Source organism: Grus americana, chromosome 1 (assembly GCF_028858705.1).
Source record: "Grus americana isolate bGruAme1 chromosome 1, bGruAme1.mat, whole genome shotgun sequence".
Lineage (NCBI taxonomy): Eukaryota > Metazoa > Chordata > Aves > Gruiformes > Gruidae > Grus > Grus americana.
This window is the reverse complement of record NC_072852.1, coordinates 759,170-780,558: the sequence shown is the minus strand read 5'-3', so window position 1 is coordinate 780,558 and position 21,389 is coordinate 759,170. Positions and strand designations below refer to the sequence as shown.

The following is a 21,389-nucleotide window of genomic DNA, read 5'->3' as shown; positions in this document are numbered from 1 at the left end:
CTGTGAACAGCGGTATTCAACCACTACATACACAGATACGTAAGCGAAGCCCTCCTCAAGCCCTGCAGGACAGGTTTCACTAACTTTGAGATGATTATGGAACTGTCATCTCTTGAGAACGTTCCAGGGTCCGTGCAAGAATCAGCATTTGTCCACACGTTTGGTTCCAGATGGAAAGCTGGGGATTTGGTTTCAGATGGAAAGCTGGTGTTGCACACAGAGAGATGCCCAGGAGAAAACAGACTGAAGAACAAATACAGTGGTGATTGTCACGCGTGTGCTCCTGATGGGCAAAGAGCTACTCGAGAACCTCCGTGATGCTTTCATCTTGCGTACTGTTACAGGGAACAGAGAGGAGGGACAGGGACACCGGTGCCCTTCACAAGCCGAAGGTGACAGCCGTAGTCCTGGCTGAAGAGGAATGCTGATGAGATCCTAGGAGTAACTCTTAATTTTACATGTCATCTACGTGTCATGGTGGGCAGTGCTCTGCTGTGCCCACGCGCGGATGATCTAGCCTGCAGAACATCACCAGAACGAACCCAGCACCCACAGAAACAGCTGCGCACCGGGCTTCACGCTGACCAAGGCGAGCACTTGGTAGATACCACCCTCCCTCTAGCACAGAGCCCCTAAACTATCAGGGCTACTTCCTCGGAGGAGTTGGATTATCTCCACCTTCTCCACATGTACAAGTAGAAATATATAAAATCGGACCTAGAACGGGGCCAACGGCCAAACACAATGCTGCAGACAAAACACCCAAGATGAATTCACGCACGCTGCACAGACACGGCAGCTCGCTGCTCGCACCGGCGGAGCGGCTCTGTTCCCCAGGCACGACGCGCGTTTCCACAGCATTACTCATTTTCTCATTATAACCATCCTCCTCTTCTGCAATGAAGCTCTGAACGGGCAGCACTGGCTTCAGACGACAGCTCATTTTCCTGGTCCAAGTGTGTCTCCTAAACCCCAAGTGCTCCCGGACGCTGCCTCAGCGCTGCGGGGACACCCGAAGAGCCTGGGAAAGGGGAGCAGGATACAGGGATCGACAAAACACCGAGTGGGACCCCGAGGGGAGATAATACTGAGAATACTGTTAGCCACCTCCGAACCGTACAAGTTGTCCCAGGTGGAGAACAGTGGAAATGCTTTCAGGAAAATCCTCCATTTGAACTGGGAGTGCTCCAGGGCCGCAGCACTGCCGCTCTGAAACTGGAAAGCGGACGGTATTAAAAGCTGCAATTTCCCTTTAAGGCCAAGGATGTGTCTGCTCTCCACTGGCTGGCAAACCGGGAGGAAAGCTGTGACCGCTTTCGGGGAGGTGCAGTTGCCTGGGGAGTTGTTTTGGGTGTTTGGGAGGTTTTTTTGTTTGTTTTAATACCTCCAGGAGGGTATCCATCCTCCTTGAGCTACACCCAGTGCTCTCACTGGATGGTGGCTACAGAGAGCCCTTCATCTCCAAACGGAAAGCACCTCCTCGGTCAAAACGCCCAGCACTTCGAGCAGTCACACCATCGCCCTACCAGACGAGAACTACGATGCATTACTTCTAATCACACGTGCTGTCAAGACCTTGATTCCTAAGATGTTCACTTCTCACCTTCTGCTTTATGTGGACTCACAAACACTTTCTATACCCGCGAGCTATGAAAGAAAATGGGACCTTTTATGGTGGTGAGAGCCCCAAACCCCTGGCTGGAGCAGTGCAGGCACCACTGCCCCCACTCCTCACCTGCTGCAGCCCAACACACCATCATCCCCCTCTCGCTGCTTGGCAGGACTTCACCGCTCCCAGCTGCTCGACGGCTGAACCTCCAGCTCTCCACGGCGCTCCCGACAGCACCCTTTGCTGGGAACAGGTCTCTCTAAGCAAATGATTCCGAGGACCAAGGCCCCTGGACCTTCCATTTAACGCTCGCCTCATGACTTTACCCAACAACAAGCCTGCAGCAGCTGAATTTCTAAAGAAACAGCACTTGCAATGCCGCCTATTCATCCTACCGTGTCCCGTGACAGATCATATTTATTCTCCTTGGCCCGATGCCACCCGGGGTTTTTCATATCCAGAAGAAAGGGCCAAGATGTGCCCACAGACACATGGATGCTTATGAAGGGCCTTTATGAGAAAGTAGCCACTTTTTCGCAGGCAAAACCTTCTCTGCAAAGGGCAAGACCATGCTGAAGTACAGGTCATGACACTTATCTCGGGGAGGTGTGCCTGACTTCTGCGTGGATTATGTATGATCTGGATAACCTCACTGCTAGACCCTTCAGTGCACCTCTGAGCAAGTCGGAGGATAGCTGCCTGCCTCTGAAGTGGCATTTTACAACACTCAGTCCGTTCTTGCCAAAAAACTCAGTTCTCTAGGGTTTATTTCTATTTGTTCTCTGACAGGTCTGGTGCAGCCTTCCTCTGCGTCCTGTCCTGGAGGAGCCAGTGCCAGCCAGCCCTCTTCTGCACCCACCTCTGGGGCCACGCTCCGAACAGACGAGTCAGGAAGCCCAGAACCCAGCAGTGCCATTCCCTACTCTGCCAAGAACGGGAGAAAGCAGCATTCGTGTCGTTAATAAGCATGATATTAAATGCCCTCTTGAGCATCCATCTCCATAATCCTGCTTCAGAAGACTGCTATTTCAAATGGCTAGTTGCTCCATGGTCTTCAATTCTGGCCTCATGTTTCTCTCTCAGCAGTATGAGTTGAGAAAGTCCCATAAATAAAGCCCTGACGCAGGGACAGCTGGCCAGAAGAAGCGGCAGGAATTTTCCCCGCAGGCTTGGAGCTACGCTTCCCCGCCCTCAGAAGCACCGACCACCACGTCGGAGCAGGGACCCGGCTCGTGATCGAAGGCAGGCGGTTCCTTCGCTAGCAAAGGTTCCCTGCCTGCAGGTCGCAGGCAGCCCCACCACTGCAAACTGAAGGATCACACCGGCTTGACCCGCGGTGCCTCGGAAGCACCAACCACCCCCGAGCTGCCCCCGGGGAGAGCACTACAATAAACCCCCCCACGGCCGCACTCCTGAACTGAGGGGCTCTCCAAGCCCACGTCTCCCCTGCCTACTCATTTTCACTCATTTCTAAATACCTACTCTTCTTGTGCTCTCTGCTATCCCTCAAATGTCACGTCAAGCTGGGAGACTGCAGGTAGAAGCAAAGTTCCTGCATGTTTGAACAGCGCAGCGTCGGTCGGTCCCGGGTGAAGTCCTCCAAACCAAGCAGCTCAAGCAGCAGTTGGAGCTGCTCCTTGAACAGTCCGTTCTGACGAGACAAGCCCAAACCATATGGCAAACCTCGAGTTCGTGCATCAGCACTTTAAAAGCGTACAAAATCCTGACATCCTCAATGGGGAGGAATTGCCAAGAGATGCAACATTTTTAAAAGGTACTTCTATAAAACGAGAGTTGTCGAGAAAACTTAAGGTCAGAAGAGAATCAACATTCCCATCCTCTACATGAATACGATGTTAAAGTGACCTCCGCTGCCAGGACTTAGGGAGGAAACAACAAAACAGGGACGCAAGAGAAAGATGGTAAGGTTAAAACAGTAAGGATGCAGATCATTATGTGAAAGGAACAAAGCAGCCTTCAAACACAGCCAAAAACCAGCCCAAACGGAGAGGAAAATAAAAAGTTAAGTGAAAACATGGACCAGAGTCAAGACAGCTGAGAGAAACTTGGAGAGCCTGAAGCCAAAGGCAGAAGAACAAGAAGTTTAATTGACTGAACCAGCAGCAGAAATCCCCCCAAAGAGTCACAGGCTGCTGGGCCGATAGAAAGATCGGGGGTGGGTTAGGAGACATGGCACGGCTTTGGGACGTGCAAGGTTTGTTTGCAGTGTCCCTGTCCCCCTCTCCTCCGCCGGCACGGCACCTCCGCCAGGGCAGGACACCCGGACAGCACTTTTGTCTGCAGACACGCAGGCCAGTCCAGCACGGCCTCTGCTTTACGGCACATTTTCGAGGAACAGACTGGAAAATCAAAAATGCAGGCAGTGACCAAAGCCAGCCAGGGTTTATCCTAGAACTGAAGGAATAAAAACATGAAAGATCTCCCCGATGCCTCAGAATAACTTTTTGCCCCCAGCTAATTTTTAAATAAATAAAATTACAAAGAAAGGTGTTCCTCTGACTCAAAACCACAGGACAATCACCAGAAGACACTGACAGAGAAGCACTGCCTCCAAAACACGCAGGTCAATTCTCCGATACGCTCCCAAAAAACTTCAAGAAAAGAACTCTTCCTTTGCTTGCCTGTACTCAGGTCAACCGTAAGACGCCCGCGGTGCCCGAGGGCTTGCAGCCCAGCCAAGACACCCGTCTGCCTTAACCTCGGGGTCCAGCCAGTCCCCCATCGCTGAACCCCTCTGCCGCCGCTTCTGCGCCCACGGGACCAGCAGCGACTCAGAGCTGCCGCAGCCGGAACAGCATAGCCTGGCCCACCCCAACTCAGCCTTTTGGGAGAGTTGCTCTGAATTGATCCCCTGCCCCAAAAGCACGCAGACCCCCAAGCCCACGCAGGGGCAAGAACGGCACGGATAGATCCCCGGAGGAGGATGCAGCCGGGGAGAGGGGCCGTGGGTAAAGCAGCCAGCCTGGCAGCACTCCCCGGGTGCCGGGAGCAGCGCACGCTCTGGGCTAAGACGGTACCGTCACTCGGTGTCTGCTGACCCTGAGCAGAAACGGGCCCAGCAGACACAACGCTAAGGGCTTGGCACGCGAGTTGGGCTGCTACAGCCCCAGAAGGCAAAGGCCAAGTCCCCCGAACAGCCCTGACGTCCAGGTGCAAGCTGCACAGCTCTGCAGCCGTGCTCAGCATTCCCCCTTCGCCTCCAGGCTGACAGCTCCAGATACGCTGAGGTTTTCCCAGTAATAAAACAAACGCAAAGTTGCTGTAACAGTATTCCAGGTGCTGGAGGTGGAAGAAGCCTGCTGAAGCAGTCCTCCTCCAGCCAAGCTCCCCCGGGCGAAGGGGCAGCTCCGTGAGCAGGCAGCGGGTCACGGGTGCCAGTGGCGCACACACACCGACGGCGATCTTGCTCCAGCCTGACGCAGAGCTCTGAATCTCAGTCCCACGCCTTGCTAAACACACTGGGCTACATCAGACCGAATGGCATTTACACCATGCCGATACCTGCCGGTGTATGTCGTCTTAGTTACTGCTTAGCCAGCTTAAATATATTTTAATCTCCTTGTCACACTGGGCATACAAGCCCGCCTGAACTGAGCACCCTTCCAGCAGCGAGGGCCCCGAGCGGAGCACGATGGCGGCGGCGCAGTCCCGGCACAGGCAGCGCGGCAGCCCTGGCTCCGGGGATTCGGGGAGCCCGAACCTCAGCCATGTGCTGCGCCTGTTCCCCCTCTCCAAACGCGGGCACCCCAGGCTGCTCTCACCTGCCGAGAGCGGGGCTCTGCCCTGCTCCCCCTGAAAAGTCTCCGATTGTTATTACAGAAAATGTGATTTCTTTCTGGAGCGAATCACAGCAAGAGCTCAGCAGCTCTCCAAATTATTTTTGTGCTTTAAGATACTAGCAACTCCTTCCTCTCAATTTCCTATTGGCCACAAATGTTAACAACATATGGTTCTCTCCCGGCTCATTAAGGGAGGCTATAATTAACAGCTATTCCAAAACCTGCTACAGCGGTGCTGTAGTACCCACCTCTCCTTGCGCAGTTTTGCATAACTGGGTGTTTACACCCTTGAACTTCCAGCTCACAAAAGCACCCGTGTTCCCACTGCCACCTTCTCCTGCGCGGCCACAGCAGCGTCCCTGGGTGAAGCCACCGTGTGCTTGGGGACACGCGGTCCTCAGCCCCTCCTCGCCCCGTAAGCGCCCACCGCTCGATCTGTGCTCAGACCTCTCTGGCAGCGTGATGTCTACGGCTTCCCTGCAGCAGTCAGGTACCCCTCCCGCAGAGAAGGACACCGTCACTCCTCACTTTTTCGGGGGAAAAAGCGCTGCCTGCGCCCACAGCCAGCAGCAGACTCCATGGACTGCCCGTCGGCACAGCCCATGCAGCTCGCTAATCTTGGTTTTAGCCACCTCGTCAGCTGCGCTGCAGACGTCCCAAGGAACAAGGCTGTGTTTTCCTTATCCACTTTAACATCTCTAACAGACCGAACGAACAGGAACCATCACATTAAGACTAGGGGCCAAGTTTTAACCTCCACCGTGGCCAAGCAGTGCAGACGGAGCACGGATCTCCCTGCCGCAGCCTGCACAGGGGCTTCCTCCGATGTGTCTGCCGACGAGGCAGCACCTTCTTTCCCAACGTCACCACAGGTATCCTCATCCACATAAATATCTAACACATCGCTAGACATAGCATTTAAGCTCCTTGCCTTGTTGATAACCCATAGGAGTCACTCCTGCACATAATTACTGCATAAATCAGTACGGGTCTCATTCTCTTCGTTAGGAAGGCAAATTGGAGCAGTCTATCTTTGGTACACCACACTTCACCACGCATATTGTCTGACCTCCTTCCTAACTAGGTCTGCTCAGTTCACATTTATCTCCTCCAGGAGCTTATCTCTCCTCCTTTCTAACCACCTGCCTTTCCAAAGGAAGCCCTGCCATACCCGTCCAGCTGCTGACCGAATCCAAAGCGCCATCCAACGCACTGCTTCCTCACGACAACATTCATCCTGCGCCTCTCAGACAATGTGCAAATCCAAATCACTCATTTCTAAATACAACTCATGACGCATCCCCTTGCTGGTACCCCCGCTGCCACCACAGCCGCTCCCCCAGAAGCGGCTGAAGCAAACGATTGTCCCCCAGCTTCACCCCGGTCAGCGCTGAACAGAGATGTTGTGTTCGAAGGCGAGCGCGGGACAGTATCCCCGCTCTCCGCTCGCGGCGGACGCAGCAGCAGCTGTGCTGACCAACTCTCCCACCCCTGTGCTCCCACCACCCCTGGGGCCGACCCCCAGCCACGACAGAGGGGCAGCCGGCGCGGTGCAGCCGGCACGATGGAGGCAGCGGGGACAGGCAGAGGCACGGGCAGGAGGAGGAGGAGAGGAGATGCACGCACTCCGTTATCTGCCCGGGGTTCAAGCTTCCCAGCACATCGTTGGAAGGATCCAGCTGAAAACCTGACAGGCAAAGATGGAGATAACCAGCACCGATTGCCACAGCCGTGCTCGTGCACTGCGCTGGGACACATGGCATTGTTGGGGGTGTTGACACGAGCGTGTTCACGCTGCAACGACTGCGGGGGTGTTACAGCCGAAGGGGGTACCTGGTCCCGGCACGAACGCCTGCCGGTTATCCACGGACCCCGCGCTCCCCACGGCCCGAGCAGGCAGTCTGCCAGGAGACGTACCACGGGCTTTCCCAGGGCTCAATTAACAGACACACATCTCTGTTCTCAAAACATTAGATGCATGACTGCACGTATCTAAAACAAAACCAAAACAAGACATGTTAGGGTAAGGTGTGTGTCCCGTCCCATCCCCCTCCCCCCCTAAAAAAAAAAAAAGGCAGAAGTCTTTTTCCACTCTAAAAGAGCAATGTTCACAGAATCGTTCAAGTTGGAAATGCCCTTCAAGACCATCCAGTCCAACCGTTAACCCGGCACTGCCAAGCCCAGCCACTAAACCTCAACCATCCCTGCACAAGGGGTGATGGCCTGAAGCTAGAGGAGGGCAGATTTACATTAGATATAAGGAAGAAATTCTTCGCTGAGGGAGGTGCGGCCTCACCAGTGCCGAGCACAGCGGGACGGTCACTGCCCTGGTCCTGCTGAACGCACCATTCCTGGTACGTTACTGCAGTTTTGGAGCGGAGGTGACGTGGACGCTGCCCAGAGCACCGGCGTGCAGGCAGAGCGACCCGGGCTCTGCAGGAGGTGCTCTGCTCCGGCCGCAGCGCCGAGCCCCAGGGCGCACCACGGCTGTGATCCCCCCCCCCGATCAGAAGCTGTCCGAGGCCGGGGCAGGGTGAACGGCCCCTCCGGAAGGGCACTGCTCCTCCTCGCGTGGCTTCGGTGCCAGAGCCGCTCATTTTTGGCAGGGGTGCGGCTCCGCCGGACTGAAAAGCACGGTTATCTGGGCAATCAGCACCTTTTGGAGATCTCTGCTTTGGGGAAGAAGATGCCGTACAGAGGAGAGGAGAGCAGCCTGAGCAGCTTTCTGCTCTACTTCCTACAGCTACCACAACACAAAAATACGTCCAACGAATAGAGACAGAAAGACTCGGGTTCTCCTCCCAAAAAAACTTCCTGCTGCATCGTCTTGATCAAAAAGCATTCAGAAACATAAAAATAACGTGCAAGACTATCCAAATCTCAGCTACGAGGCGGCAGCAGCTGCCAAATACGCAGGCTGTTCCCTGCAAACCGACACGTGGCACTTTTGAGCCACACCATAAACAAAAACCGATTCGAATCGGTGCAAGAGAAAAGCCTTTGGTCCTGGGAGACAAAGGGCCCTCGCACGCTGCTCCTCCTCACGCCTGCCCCTTCTCACCTGCAACTGCCACCACCTTCACCAAACCCTCCCTGCCACATTTTTTTCCGGTTGCAAAACTGGAAGGGATGAACACGCTTGGGATACCGGAAAGATGCGTCCCTAGAAGCAGGATGATCCCCGCCCCGGGGCACTCGCAGGCTCTCAATGCCTGGTTTAATAACAAAAGTATTTAGCGGGCAAAAGCTCTGCAGCCACAGAGAGGAAAAGACAAGCAGCCCAGCCCCGGAAGGCTTCGTGCCACCATCGCGGCGAGAGAGGCGGGGAAAAAGCTCCCCCGGCTCGGCAGTATGGCCCCTCGCTCCTCCAACCCCCCAGGGGTCTTGGGGGAACCGAACCAAAGGGGTTTTTGGGGCAAACTCCCCCTCCTGCCCCAGGAGGTCCCAGGGGAGCACAGCTGGGCAGCCTGGGGAACTCCACGGCATGCTTCTCATTCGGGCCAAGCCTTTTTTTTTGTGTGTGTGTGTGTGTTTTTAGCATCCGTAAGACCGCAGCTGCTTTCCAAGCCTAGCATCCCAGCACGAGAAATGGGAAAATGAAACTTGCTGCAAACAAAGTCTTCAGATTCCTGCTCAGTTGAGATAAATACAAGCTCAAGTGAGATAAATGAAAACGAAGTTTTCAAAATTCTCACTGACAGCAAACAAAATATTAGTAACAGTTAAAGAATCTGGTTACAACATATGTTTTAGACTGATGCTTCCTCCTTGCGTTCACCTACCTTCCCGAAACCGTGACACGGGTGTTATGCGGCCACGCGAACACCAGCTGCCCTCTCGGCAACGCAGCCCCGGGACAGCCCTCACAGAGGACGAGAGGCGACGAGAGCATTACAGCAAAAGGACTGATCCCTCACCGATATCAAATACGTTTATTCCCCCACAAAAAGGAAGCATCACCCACGATGGGGTAGAGAGAATTTTCTGTCTCGTCTTAAGCGACATCATGGGTTTACAACCCGCAGAGGTGAGCCCATGGAAAGCTTTACACTGAGGTGCTTCTTGTGCCATATTTAGACCGTTTCAAAGCATCATCCCACTCGGTGACCTTTGGGAAACGGAGCTGACGACTGCACGAGACAGCCGCGGGGGCTCGGCTGCCCCGGCACCTCCGGGAGAGGCTGCCGGCGTGCGTCGACCAAACCAAGCTCCGGCAGCGACAGGAAAGAGGTACGGTGTAGGGAGAAGTGGTGGCGGGGAGAGAAGAGAGACACACCTCACCGTTCCTGCGCAGACCGGGGCCCGGCGGGGAACAGGCACCCGAGCAAGGCCCGGCGCAGCCAGCATGCCACGGGTGCAGCTGCAGCTCACACACCGGCTGGTGCCGCGCTCACCGGACCCTGCAAGCTCAAGAGGGTTTCAGAAGCCGCGAGAGGATCGCCTGGCAGCGCCCACGCAGGCACTGGCCTGCCCATGACGGCAGCAGAAAATGGCTGTGGTTCCGCTGCCGGGACGGCTGGAGTGTTCACACCTAGGCACTACCAGCACCACGCTGCCGGCCCGGCAAGCAGGATGGACGTACACGGCCGTGAAGAAACGGCAGTGCAGTCCACACAGCCCAAACGATGGCTTTCAGGGCCCGCTGTCTCACAAATCTTACAGCAACCACGGGATCAATCTCTTCCGATCTACAAAAGTGCCTCAAAGGAACTGGAAGTGCCGAGACCGATCGAAGCCAGGGCATTGCTGCACTAAACCCCCACCCTGTGCATCGGGCCTGGCGCTGGCCGAAGGAAGATCTAATCCCGTGTCACTGTCAGGCATCCGACTCCCTGGGTTTTGATCCACAGCACACAGAGCTCCTCTGCCTGGGCAAAAGTTCAAAGAGAATGAGACAAGTATTAATAGAGCATCTGGGATCAGAGGAGCTGCAGTTCCCAGCCCGACCGGTGCGGCTGGGATGCTGCGGCGTGGGGGCTGGCGGCTGCCGGGGTAGGGTGACCCCCTTCGACAGCATCCACGCCGAAGGCTGCAGCGTTCCCTCATTTCGAGCGGCCAGGTAACCGGACAGAAGACAGGCAGCCCTGCACGTGGCGTGGACAGGGGTTATATCCTCTCTTCCCGAGGTCCCCTCTGCAAATATTTATACAGCAAACAGAGCCCGCTGTTAGCAACCACTGGAGGCATTTCAATGTATGGGGTTTTTTTTGCTAGATGTGCGCATTACAAGAACCCAGTCTGAGTCAAACCGATGAGTCACTTGGCCAGGTCCATGCACGACAGAGCAAAATGTATTTTTACTGCCAGTTAGAAATGCCTCCCACCAGCGAGAGCTGCATGGACATCTTGCAGCAGCAGAGCGCCTGGCACTCTCGGGCTGAAAACCCACTCAAAACACAGGTGGGACAGTAGCAGGACAAGTCGTGAGAACTCTCCCCTGCCCAGCAGATTTACTTCAGCATTAGCTCCTCACTCCAGGCATCGGCTCCAGCTGCACAGCGGAAGCCTGAGAGGCAGAGGAGCTGTGAGCAGCTCGGAGGAGCGCAGGACCCGTCAACGCCTGTGTCCACGTTCCTCCGATCGCCTGCACGGAGCCTGAGCCACCAGAAGCTGCGTCAGAGACCTCACAGAAAGAGACAGCACCAAGCACGGAGGCAGTTTCCTCTCAACATCCACCTTTACCTCCTGCAGAAGCTCAAAACTAGAATTCACGTGTGCAAACCCCAGCCCCAACCGCGGGAGCGGCGAGGCATTCTGAAGGAGCTACCTTTCAGTATAGCAAGAGTGCGCTCAGCGTAGCACGACACTGCAGTCCGCACAACTGCAAAGAAACACGGAAAATGCTGCAACCTCCCCAGCTCAGTGGAGGCCTCCGAGCCGCCTCACCAGTCTCCGTGCCACCCCCTCACAGAAAACCAGCACCCTCCCAGGCTGCCCGGGCCTCGGGAGGCAGCAGGAACTGCAATTTTGGATCAGACATCAGCAGGTCTGCGCCTACCGGAGCCCGGGACACTGCTCAGCCCATGCCCCCACGGAAGCCAACCTGGGGTCAGGCAACGGCACGGCAAGAACTGTGGCACATCACCGGGGACACACAGGGCTGCCGTCTCGTTGGGGAGCGATGCCGCGTGGCCTTGCCGTCGCCCCAGGCCTCCAACAGCCCACCCGAGGTTTGAGCAGGCGTGACAATTCACCGGCAAGATCCCACGGAGCTGGGGGGCTCCCGCCACCCACCGCCTGCCCCGCAGGAAGCCTTTCCCTCCTCCCGCTGCACTTGACCTGGGGGGATCCTCAGCAGTTTGGCCCGAGCCTGCAGCCCCCCGCAACGCCAGGGTTGGGGCAGCCGGACAGCTGCGACCTCGGACACAGACAGAAACAGCCGCGGATCGTCAATGGCCTATTCAGAAACGCATGTGCTCTAAATCCCCCTGTTTCTGTTTGTTTGTTTTCTAATTCCCCGCAGGGAAGAGGCTGTGCCTCACTCAGTGCTCCGTATAGAAAACCCTAAGATAAGCCCTTCATCCATGCTAAACGTGTTTCAAAATTGAGCTGGACTCTTCGGACACGCAGAGAAAAACCTCTCGGATCCGGAGGCAAAAAGCAGCCAGAAGTCCTGGCTCTGCAAAGCAGTCATTTGTCTGCATCAACGACAAGAGCCAAGAGATTTAACAACATCCATTTGAAGAGAATAACATGAGCAATCATGACACAATATGACGAACACTCACATGTGAAAAGACCCAATTCCCACTGCTGGGGCACACTGAGCTCCAGACATTGACCCGGAGCCCCGGAGGCGTGCAGCCCCGCTGCCGACACAAGCGCACGGACGCTGGCCCGGTGCACGGCAGCCGCGGCCTGCAACCATAACCGACCGGGACACACGGTATCGGTGTCAGGCAGCCGCTTCTCACCGTAGTGCGTCAGTGCTCTGCTGCCCTGGACGCAAGCCCTGCCACCCCGCAGCTCCGCACACCGTGGCGGGGCTCCGAAACTGGGGGGAAAGCGGCCGGACACCCACTCGCCGGCCCAGCTCACGGTCACGCCGTCCAGCTGGAGGATCTCGTGCTGCATCACGAGCACACCGGTTTCACAGCAGACAACACGTTTACTGAAAGAGTTAACGGTCTTTTCTCTCATCCTTTCAGATGAGCAGAACACCAGCAGAGACGCTGCTTCCAGCATCACCACGACTGCACCGCAAGCCTGCGTGTGCCAGGGAGCATCGGGACCCCTCAGGAAGATAACGCTGCACCGGGAGCGGATGCCGGCTGCAAACCCCAGCAAACGCTGCGGGCACGCCGGGCTCCACCACGGCAGCACCCAGCAGCTGCAGCGAGCCCCACGCTGGCTCTGGCACACCCCGCTTGCTGCCCTCAAGCCCGTCTCTCTTGCTTTCGGTTTCGTTCCCACAAAATGCGCTGAGCTACGTTAACACCGTCGGGGACAGGCCGAGGGAGCGGGGGTGGTGCAGCCTGGCGAGGAGAAGGCTCCGTCCGGGGAGACCTTACTGCGGCCGATGAGAAGGATGGGGACAGATTTTTTAATAGGGCCTATAGCAATGGGACAAGGGGTCATGGTTTTGAACTAAAAGAGGGTGGATTCAGACTGGATGTAAGGAAGAACTTTTTTTACACCAAGGGCAGTGAGGCACTGGCACAGGTTGCTCAGAGAGGTGGTGGACGCCCCCTCCCTGGAAACATTCAGGGTCGGGCTGGACGGGGCTCTGAGCAGCTGATGTAGTTGGAAATGTCCCTGCCCATGGCAGGGGGTTGGACGAGATGGCCTTGAAAGGTCCCTGCACCCCAAACCACTCTCTGATTCTATCTCTGGAGATGATGCAGAGCTACCTCAGGTCCCAGCAGACCTTCCCCTTTCACCATCCCCAACCGCAAACCCACCCCTGCCCAGTAATCCCCCTGGCACACGATCTCAGCAGCCACAGCCCTTTGCCGCACGCAAACACGTCTCAGCTGCACGCACACGTCCGGCTGCAGGCAGAGCAGAGCTCCCTCCCTGCCCACGCAAAGGGTCCCATCCTGCCGAGCCCCCCCCAGCTGCCGAGCGGGTTCCCCCCGCTGTGTTTAGAGCTGGCAGGGAGGTGCCGGCACGGCACGGCCACGGCAGCAGCCTGCCGCCCAGGCCACGGCGACTAACCCAACCTGTAAAGCAATTAGTCACTTGCAGATGCGAGCGGCGTGCCCTTCCTCCAAACATTATCTGTGCCGCCCGTAGGGAGGGGGAATGGGAAAACAGGACAGCGGGGAGTAAGTGGTGTCATATTGATCCCAAAAATCAAATAACCGGTATCAGTCAATCTTCACATCCTTAGTGGATGAATCCTCAGGGGTGCTCATGAGGGCTTGGCACGTCACTTGGACGCACGTCTTGCTTCAAACCGCCCGTCACGCAGCTCGGGAGAGCGCTCGGACACTGGGATGGGGAGGGCTTTGCTTCAGCTGTCACTGGCCAGAACAGACATTTACAGGGCGCTGGGCAGCGTCGTTCTCTGGCAGAGGATGCCCCTGCTCCTGGGTACCTCCTCACCCCGGCAAGGCCGCCTCCACGTCCACCAGCAGCGAGGAAGCTCGGGCTCTGCAGTGGGTCCCCCAGGGGTCCTGGGCACATCTCCCGACCTCGCAGCTTTGCCACGCTCGAAGGAGACAGCTGCGTGTCTTCTGTCGACCGGCCCTGACAGACGTGCTGAATTCTCCACCGAGCCAGCAGCCAGGGGCAAAAAGCCCACCCGAGTTGTACAAAGCAGAGTAGCCCGCAGCCAGCTCCTACCACGCACAAACACTCTCGGCTGCGGAGCGTCCCCCGCGGGCCCCGAGGCCGTGCCGAGGTCTCCATCCACAGTCATGGGGAAGTGGCGGCCCTGCAGACCTCAGGCCTCCCTTCACCAGCAGCGCTGCTCAGCCAAAACACAACCTAGGGAAGTCCCGCGACTTTCAACTGCCTCGCTAATTAAACCAGGATGATAGTCTAAAAGCGCTTTGCTGGGAGCAGAGCTAATAACACCGTACCTACGCCTCCTGGTTCGAGGGCCTCCCAAACCTGAGCCCAGCGGCGGAGGTCAGGGAGGTTCAGGCTAGACACAGGCACGCTTTCACTGGGACCCGGACAAGTGCTGCAGCTGGTGGCAGCTTTTCACGCTACCAAAACCTGCTAATGGCTTTCAAGGCAAAGCTGGATGCTTTGCCAAGGTCTATACTAGCCCAAACACAAGTGTGTTCCGCTCAGTTCTCCAGCCTGTATGCTGCAGATGAGATTTAAAATAAAGAAAGCGAGCAATTAAGAGGAATTCAGTTCATTAATTGTGAGCTCCTTCCTTTCTAATGGCTCACTGCAATTAACCACTTCACCCCGGAGCACTGTCCGAGTCTCAAATGACAGTGAGAGATGCAAGCCACGCATTGCTCCCTCCCAAAAGTTGGGTTTGAGTCTCCAGACAAGGACACAGGGCTAAAGCGCTCACCCGCTCCATGAGCCCCGCTGTGCCCCGTCCGTTACTGACCGCTACGAACCACCGCCAGCTTTACGGTGCAAATGTCAGATGCACCTCCACGAGGGAGGCTGGGATGAGCAAGAGGGGGCAGAGGGAAACGCTCAGAAGGCCCAGAGACAGCGCTCAGAAGTGAGGCGAAGACAGTTCGGCTGCAAACCCTTCGGTCCCGGACAGGCCGCTGCGTCTGCTCACAGCCGGTGCAGCCGCGGGCACCCACCTCCGCACCCACCTCCGGCAGCTCTGCCAGGCAGGGTCCGCCCCGAGGGCATGGGGGACAGAGCGACTCCTTCCCACGCTGACGCTACAGGATGATGCTACAGGATGCTGGGGGAAGACGCCTGCAACGATGATGATAATGAAACACCCCGCCACGTGATCAGACACCACTCAGAAAACACCAAAACTCTGATCTGGTGCTCTCCGGCCCAAACACCTTCCGAAAACCAAACGCATAGTGGGGCTGCGCTGCCCAGAGCGCCTGCCTTCTGCAGGGGAGCCCCGGCCTGCTCCAGAACCAGGGAGATGGAAAGCATGGAGCTCGGGATCTGCACTGAGCATTGCCAACGCGCGTACCCGTACGGCCGTGCAGCCGCTCCAAACATTAACTAAGCCCTCGGCCTCAGCAGCTTCCCGTAGTAACCAAACCCACGGTTTAACAGGCGCTGCGTGGAAAAGGATTCCCTCTCCTCAGCTCTGAGCGCACACTGAAAACAATTCCAGCCTCTTCTTCTGCAAACAGGCAGTTTGGGGAACGGACACTCTCAGGGTGCGTTCTGCAAGAAAGCCCTGATTTTAGGTAAATCTCACCAAGTTTATAACGCCGACAAAGCCCATTTCTGCCACAACCGGTGGAGCGCAGAACACCACGCAGAGAGCCCCGGACCGGTAAAACCCCGGGACCGGGACAACCAACCCAGCGCCCGCGGCCACGAACGGCCGAGGCCCCCCCGCAGCCCCGGGCCGGGCCCTGCGAGGCCGCGGGGTCAGACGGAGCCGGGCCCGGCCCCACGCCCCACTCCGGGGGCAGCCAGGCAGGAACCCCCCGCCCCAAACCGGCCGCCGCTTCCGGAGCGATGGGGGGGGGGGGGGGCAGCCCCTAACGTTACAGAGCGGTAATCCGGCAGAACCGCGCACCGACGCTTCGGGCTGCCCGGGAACGGGCAAAGGCACGTACCCCCGGGGACGGGGCAGCCGGAGCTGCGACACCCACCGCCGGGGCTTATCCCCCGGCCGCGGGCCTGGCCGTGAGGGGCTTCACGGGGAGAGAGGGACGGACACGGACACGGACACACACACACCCCCGGCCCGGGGGAGCGGCCTGCGCCCGCCCGGCCCCGCCGGCGTGGTCCGGGGCTGCCGCGGTCCCGCCGGGCCCGGCCGGTTGAAGGACGCCGACGGCCGCCCCCGCCCCGCTGCCCCGGCCGGGTCCCTCCCGCCACCCCCGGTACCGGCCGCGGTCCCGCCCGTGGAACCAGCCGGGCGCCCGCCACGTCGCGCGGGCGCGGCCCGGGCCCGGACCCGAACCCGCACCCACGGCCGGCGCTGCCCCGCGTGGGCCCGTCCCGTATCCCACCCCCCCCCTCCCGCCTCCCCCGCGGCCCCACGCGCGGCGCCGCCCGCGCCCCTCCCCCGCGGCAAGTGACAGCGGTCGCGCCCCCGCCGGCCCCGCGCCGCCGCTCACCGCGCTTGCCGGGGTCGTAGCCCACGAGGACGAAGTAGTCGGCCAGGCGGGCCATGGCGGGGCGGCGGCCGCTCCGCTGCGCCGCGCTCACAGCCCCCCCGCCGCCGCCGCCGCGCTCCCCGCCCGCCCGCGCGTCCCGCCGACCGCCGCCATCTTGGCCCTTCGCGCGGCCGGCCCGGCCCGCCCGCACTGCGCCTGCGCCGCCGCCGCCGCGGGGGGCGGGACGCCGCACCCCATTGGGCGCGCCGGGCGGGGCGGGGCGCGGCCCGGCGGGGGCGGGGCCCGGAGGGGGCGGGGCTGCGGCACGGGCAGCGGGGGGGGGCGGTGGCCCCGGGTGTGCACTGACACGCGCGTGCGGGGACCCCTGTGTGCACTGACACGCGTGTGCTGAGACCCTTGGTATGCACTGACACGCACGTGCGGGGTGTTCTGGTGTGCACTGACACGCGTGCGCTGAGACCATCCGTGTGCACTGACACGCGCGTGCGGGGTGTTCTGGTGTGCACTGACACGCGTGTGCTGGGACCCCCATGTGCACTGACACGCGCGTGCGGGGTGTTCTGGTGTGCACTGACACGCGTGTGCAGGGACCCCATGTGCACTGACACACATGTGCGGGGTGTTCTCGTGTGCACTGACACGCGTGTGCGGGGTGTTCTGGTGTGCACTGACATGCATGCGCTGAGACCATCCGTGTGCACTGACACGCGTGTGCTGAGACCCTTGGTATGAACTGACACGCGCGTGCGGGGTGTTCTGGTGTGCACTGACACGCGTGTGCAGGGTGGTGTGCACTGACACGCGCGTGCGGGGTGTTCTGGTGTGCACTGACACACGTGCGCTGAGACCATCCGTGTGCACTGACACGTGTGTGCGGGGTGTTCTGGTGTGCACTGACACGCGTGCGCTGAGACCATCCGTGTGCACTGACACGTGTGCGCGGGGCCCCCATGTGCACTGACACACGTGTGCGGGGTGTTCTGGTGTGCACCGACACGTGTGCGGGGACCCCATGTGCACTGACACACGTGTGCGGGGACCCTTGGTATGCACTGACACGTGTGTGCGGGGGCTGCCCGGGTGTGCACGGTCCCCGGTGTGCATGCATGATGCACGGCCCACCCCTGCAATGTGCATGGCCCTGTGGTGTGCACCGCCCGTCCCCTCCACGCACAGATCCCTCGCTGGTGTGCAAGGCCTCCCCCAGTGTGCATGCCCCTCTGGAGTGTGCATGGCCCCCCCGGTGTGCGCAGCCACCCACCCGTGTGCACCGACCCGCAGTGTGCACAGACGCCCCTCCAGTGTGTGTGCCCCCCCAGCGTGCTCAGCCCCCCCAGGGCGTTCACGGCCCCCCCCTAGCGTGCACAGCCCGCTGGTGTGCACACCCCCCCTCGGGTGCGCGTGTGCTCCCCCCGGTGTGCACAGCCCCCATATATACACATGGCCCTCTGGTGTGCAAGCCCCCCGCAGTGTGCATGCACCCCCCATTTTGCACAGCCCCCTCTGTTGTGCAGAGCCCCCAGGGACACCCCCACACACACCCCGGGGTCCCTGGGTGTGTACGACCCCCCCAGGTGTGCACGGCCCCCGAGTGTGCACGGCCCCCCTGTGCACGGTCACCCCTGAGTGTGCAGAGCCCACTGGGTGTGCGCGGCCGCCCAGGGTGTGCATCCCCCCCCGTGTGCAGCCCCCCATTACGCACGGCCCCCCCGAGGGGTGGGATCCCCCACAGGGACGGCATCCCGGGGCGCCGTGACCCCGGCCCTCGCAGCCGCCCGGGGGGTGCCGGGACACACGTGGGGGAGGCTGCGCGGACGCGGGGGCCGCCGCGGTGTTCGGTGCCGACAGGACGCAGCGCCGGGTCCGCGTGGGTCCGGCCGGAGCCAGGATCGGGCCTGCGGAGGGCCAGGCAGCAGTCCGGCAGCCGTGCGGGCAGCGCGTGTCCGGCAGCAGGGCCCCGGTGCCGGTGCCGGTCCCTCCCGGGGTGCTGAGTCCGTCCGGGCCGTCCCTGGTCCCCCGGCAGCTCCCACCGGCACCGGGCCCCACGTCCGTTTGCAGCCGCCCCGGCACAAGCCCAGGCGCGGGGACAGGGCCGGGGGTGCGGGGCAGGACCCACCGCACGGCTGCCCACGGCCCTGACCGTCCCGCAGCGAGCGGGGTCGGCGGGCACACGCCACGGCACAGCCGCTGCCGGAGCGGGGCATGATTCATCGGGGAAAATCCCCGTTCCCACTCCCACGCGGGAGCGGGACGTGGGGTGCGTGCGGGATGGGGGGGCAGCTCGGCACCGCCCGGCCTCGGCCCCTCCGGCCCGTGGGCACCGGCGGAGGGAAGGCAGGAGCGCGTCAGCCCTGCCTGCAGGCAGCTGCCAGCCCCGCAGAGTCCCGCAGGCAGCAGCGGCCCCGGGAGCTCCCCAGCCCCCCTGGACCCCCCGGGGCTCCCCCCGCCCCTCAGCCGGACCCGCGCGTCCCAGCAGCAGCAGGGTACGGGGATTATCCGAGGGCAGAGGGGACAAGGAAAAGGCACAGGGGACGTGGGGACGTGGAACGATGGGGCGTAGAACGAATGTCCTGCAGGTCCCCACGGGCGGGGGGTGCAGGGATGGGGTCCCACGGGACCCCACGGGTGGGGGGTGCGGGGGCTGGGTGGGCTGGGCAGACTTTGGCAGACGGCCTCTCCCCCTCCCTGGGGTCCCCCTGGGCTGGGAGGGGTGCCTGGGGTGCAGGGCACGGCCAGCCCCAGAGTCCCTCTGCACCCCCCGCTCCCGGGCACGATACAATCCTGCACGGCCCCTGCACCTCCTGCTGCCCCGGCGTCACCAGCTGCCACGGGCCGGGGCACGTGCAGCTCCACACCGTGGGCACCGTCCTGGCACCCACCTCCCCGCCCCGGGCACCGCGGTGGGGTCCCACCAGCGCCCCGCTGCCAGGACAGGCACCGTGCCAGCTGCCGGCAGAGGCGGCCGGGCACCCCGGTCCTGGCCCAGGTCTGTGAGCCCCCACCCCGGGTGCTGGGGCGGCTGGGGGACCCCTGGGTGCCGGCCCGTGGGAGGTGCTGCGCGCCCCGAGCCGCGCAATGCCGGGACCAGCCGCCAGGAACAGCTTCCCCACGCCGGGCCAGTGCCCGTCCCACGGCACGGGGCCACGGGGGTGTTCCTGGGGACACTGGGTGCCATGGTGCTGGAGCAGGGGGTGCCCGGTGGCACTGAGCCGCCGGCGTCCCTGTGCCACCCAGCTCAGCCCACCCACGCCACGCACCTGCGCCAGCGCCGCTCAGCCCTTGGCCTCTTCCCGGGGCTTGTGCTGGCTCCGCCGCGACTCTGCCACCCCGGGGCTCCGCCACCGCTGCGCCCAGGGCTGCCTCCTGACCCACGGCCGGGCGGGGGTCTGACACCGGGGTGGCCGTCCCCACGTCCCTACATCCCCGCATCCCCACGCACGGGGCCCGGTGCTGCTGTGGGCAAACCCTCCAGCTCCGACGGCGGTGCCAGCCCTGCCGGGGCCCAGCTCGGAGGCAGCAAGGTCACCCCTGCGGCAGCCGGGGAGGGGACACAGGTCAGGCAAGACCCAGTAGGGACGAGGCTCTGGGCATGATCCCGTGGGACGGGACGGCAGCACAGGGCCAGGGGATGCGCCGAGGCACCTGTCCCACTGCCGGGGGATGCGCAGAGGCAGCCCGGGGACAGCCCCGGGGACGGGGGACCGGAGCGGTGCCGGAGAGTGGGGATGGGAAATGGGGCTGAGCTGCCCTGGGAGCACCCGAGGCGAAATGTGCCCGGGGTGGGACGTGTCTCGCCCTGCGCAGGGTGGAAGGGGCGCGGGGCTGCGGCAGTGACGAGCACCGGGGGAGATGGGCACCGGCAGGGACTGGTGCCAGCAGAGCGGGCGGTGGTCCTGCCCGCCCACGGGGCCGCGGTGGCAGCGGGCAGTGGGGGAGCAGGGGGTGCGCAGGACCTGCGGCGGCAGCAATGGGTGCAGAGCGCCCTGTGGCGTGGGGCCTGGGTGCGGGGTGGGCACAGGAGTATGTGCCCGTGGGTCCACATGGCACACGCAGATCCCAGCCGCGGCCGCGTGCCCGGGACCCTCCCGGGGTCTGGCCGTGAGCCACTTCCAGCACGGGGTGACTCCTGGGTGCGCCGGGGCTCTGCGTGCAGCCTTGGCTGCCTGCCCGCGGTGCCCCCCAGGGACACCCATAACCCCAGCCCCCTGCCCTCAGTGCCCCCCAGGGACGGCCATAACCCTGGCCCCCTGCCCGCGGTGCCCCCCGGGGACGCCCATAACCCTGGCCCCCTGCCCGCGGTGCCCCCCGGGGACGGCCATAACCCTGGCCCCCTGCCCGCGGTGCCCCCCAGGGACGCCCATAACCCTGGCCCCCTGCCCGTGGCGCCCCCGGGGATGGCCATAACCCTGGCCCCCTGCCCGCGGTGCCCCCCAGGGACGCCCATAACCCCCGCCCCCTGCCCACGGTGCCCCCCAGGGACGCCCATAACCCCGGCCCCCTGCCCGCGGTGCCCCCCAGGGACGGCCATAACCCTGGCCCCCTGCCCGCGGTGCCCCCCAGGGACGGCCATAACCCTGGCCCCCTGCCCGCGGTGCCCCCCAGGGACGGCCATAACCCCAGCCCCCTGCCCGCGGTGCCCCCCAGGGACGGCTGTGGCCCAACTCCCCAGGGCAGGAGCAGCCCCGCAGCCAACCTGCTCCGACACCCCGATGCCCCGAGTCACTGCCGTGGGCTGGATCCTGTGGTGGGCCACCCCCGACTGGGCTCTCACTGTGGGACCACCATGGTGTG

At 61.4% G+C, this 21,389-nt stretch overlaps 1 protein-coding gene across 8 annotated transcripts in view; it reads right to left on the bottom strand.

Moving 5' to 3' along the window:
• The window catches only part of SBF1 (SET binding factor 1), an 82,202-nt gene extending 65,412 nt beyond the window's left edge, over positions 1–16,790 (bottom strand). For all 8 annotated transcript variants that reach the window (XM_054830292.1, XM_054830312.1, XM_054830317.1 and 5 more), the window contains exon 1: positions 16,599–16,790. In XM_054830292.1, coding sequence (XP_054686267.1) covers positions 16,599–16,653 — 55 coding nt within the window. In that variant the 5' untranslated portion in view covers positions 16,654–16,790. The remainder of the gene's footprint in view (positions 1–16,598) is intronic.
• Positions 16,791–21,389: the final 4,599 nt, after the last annotated feature.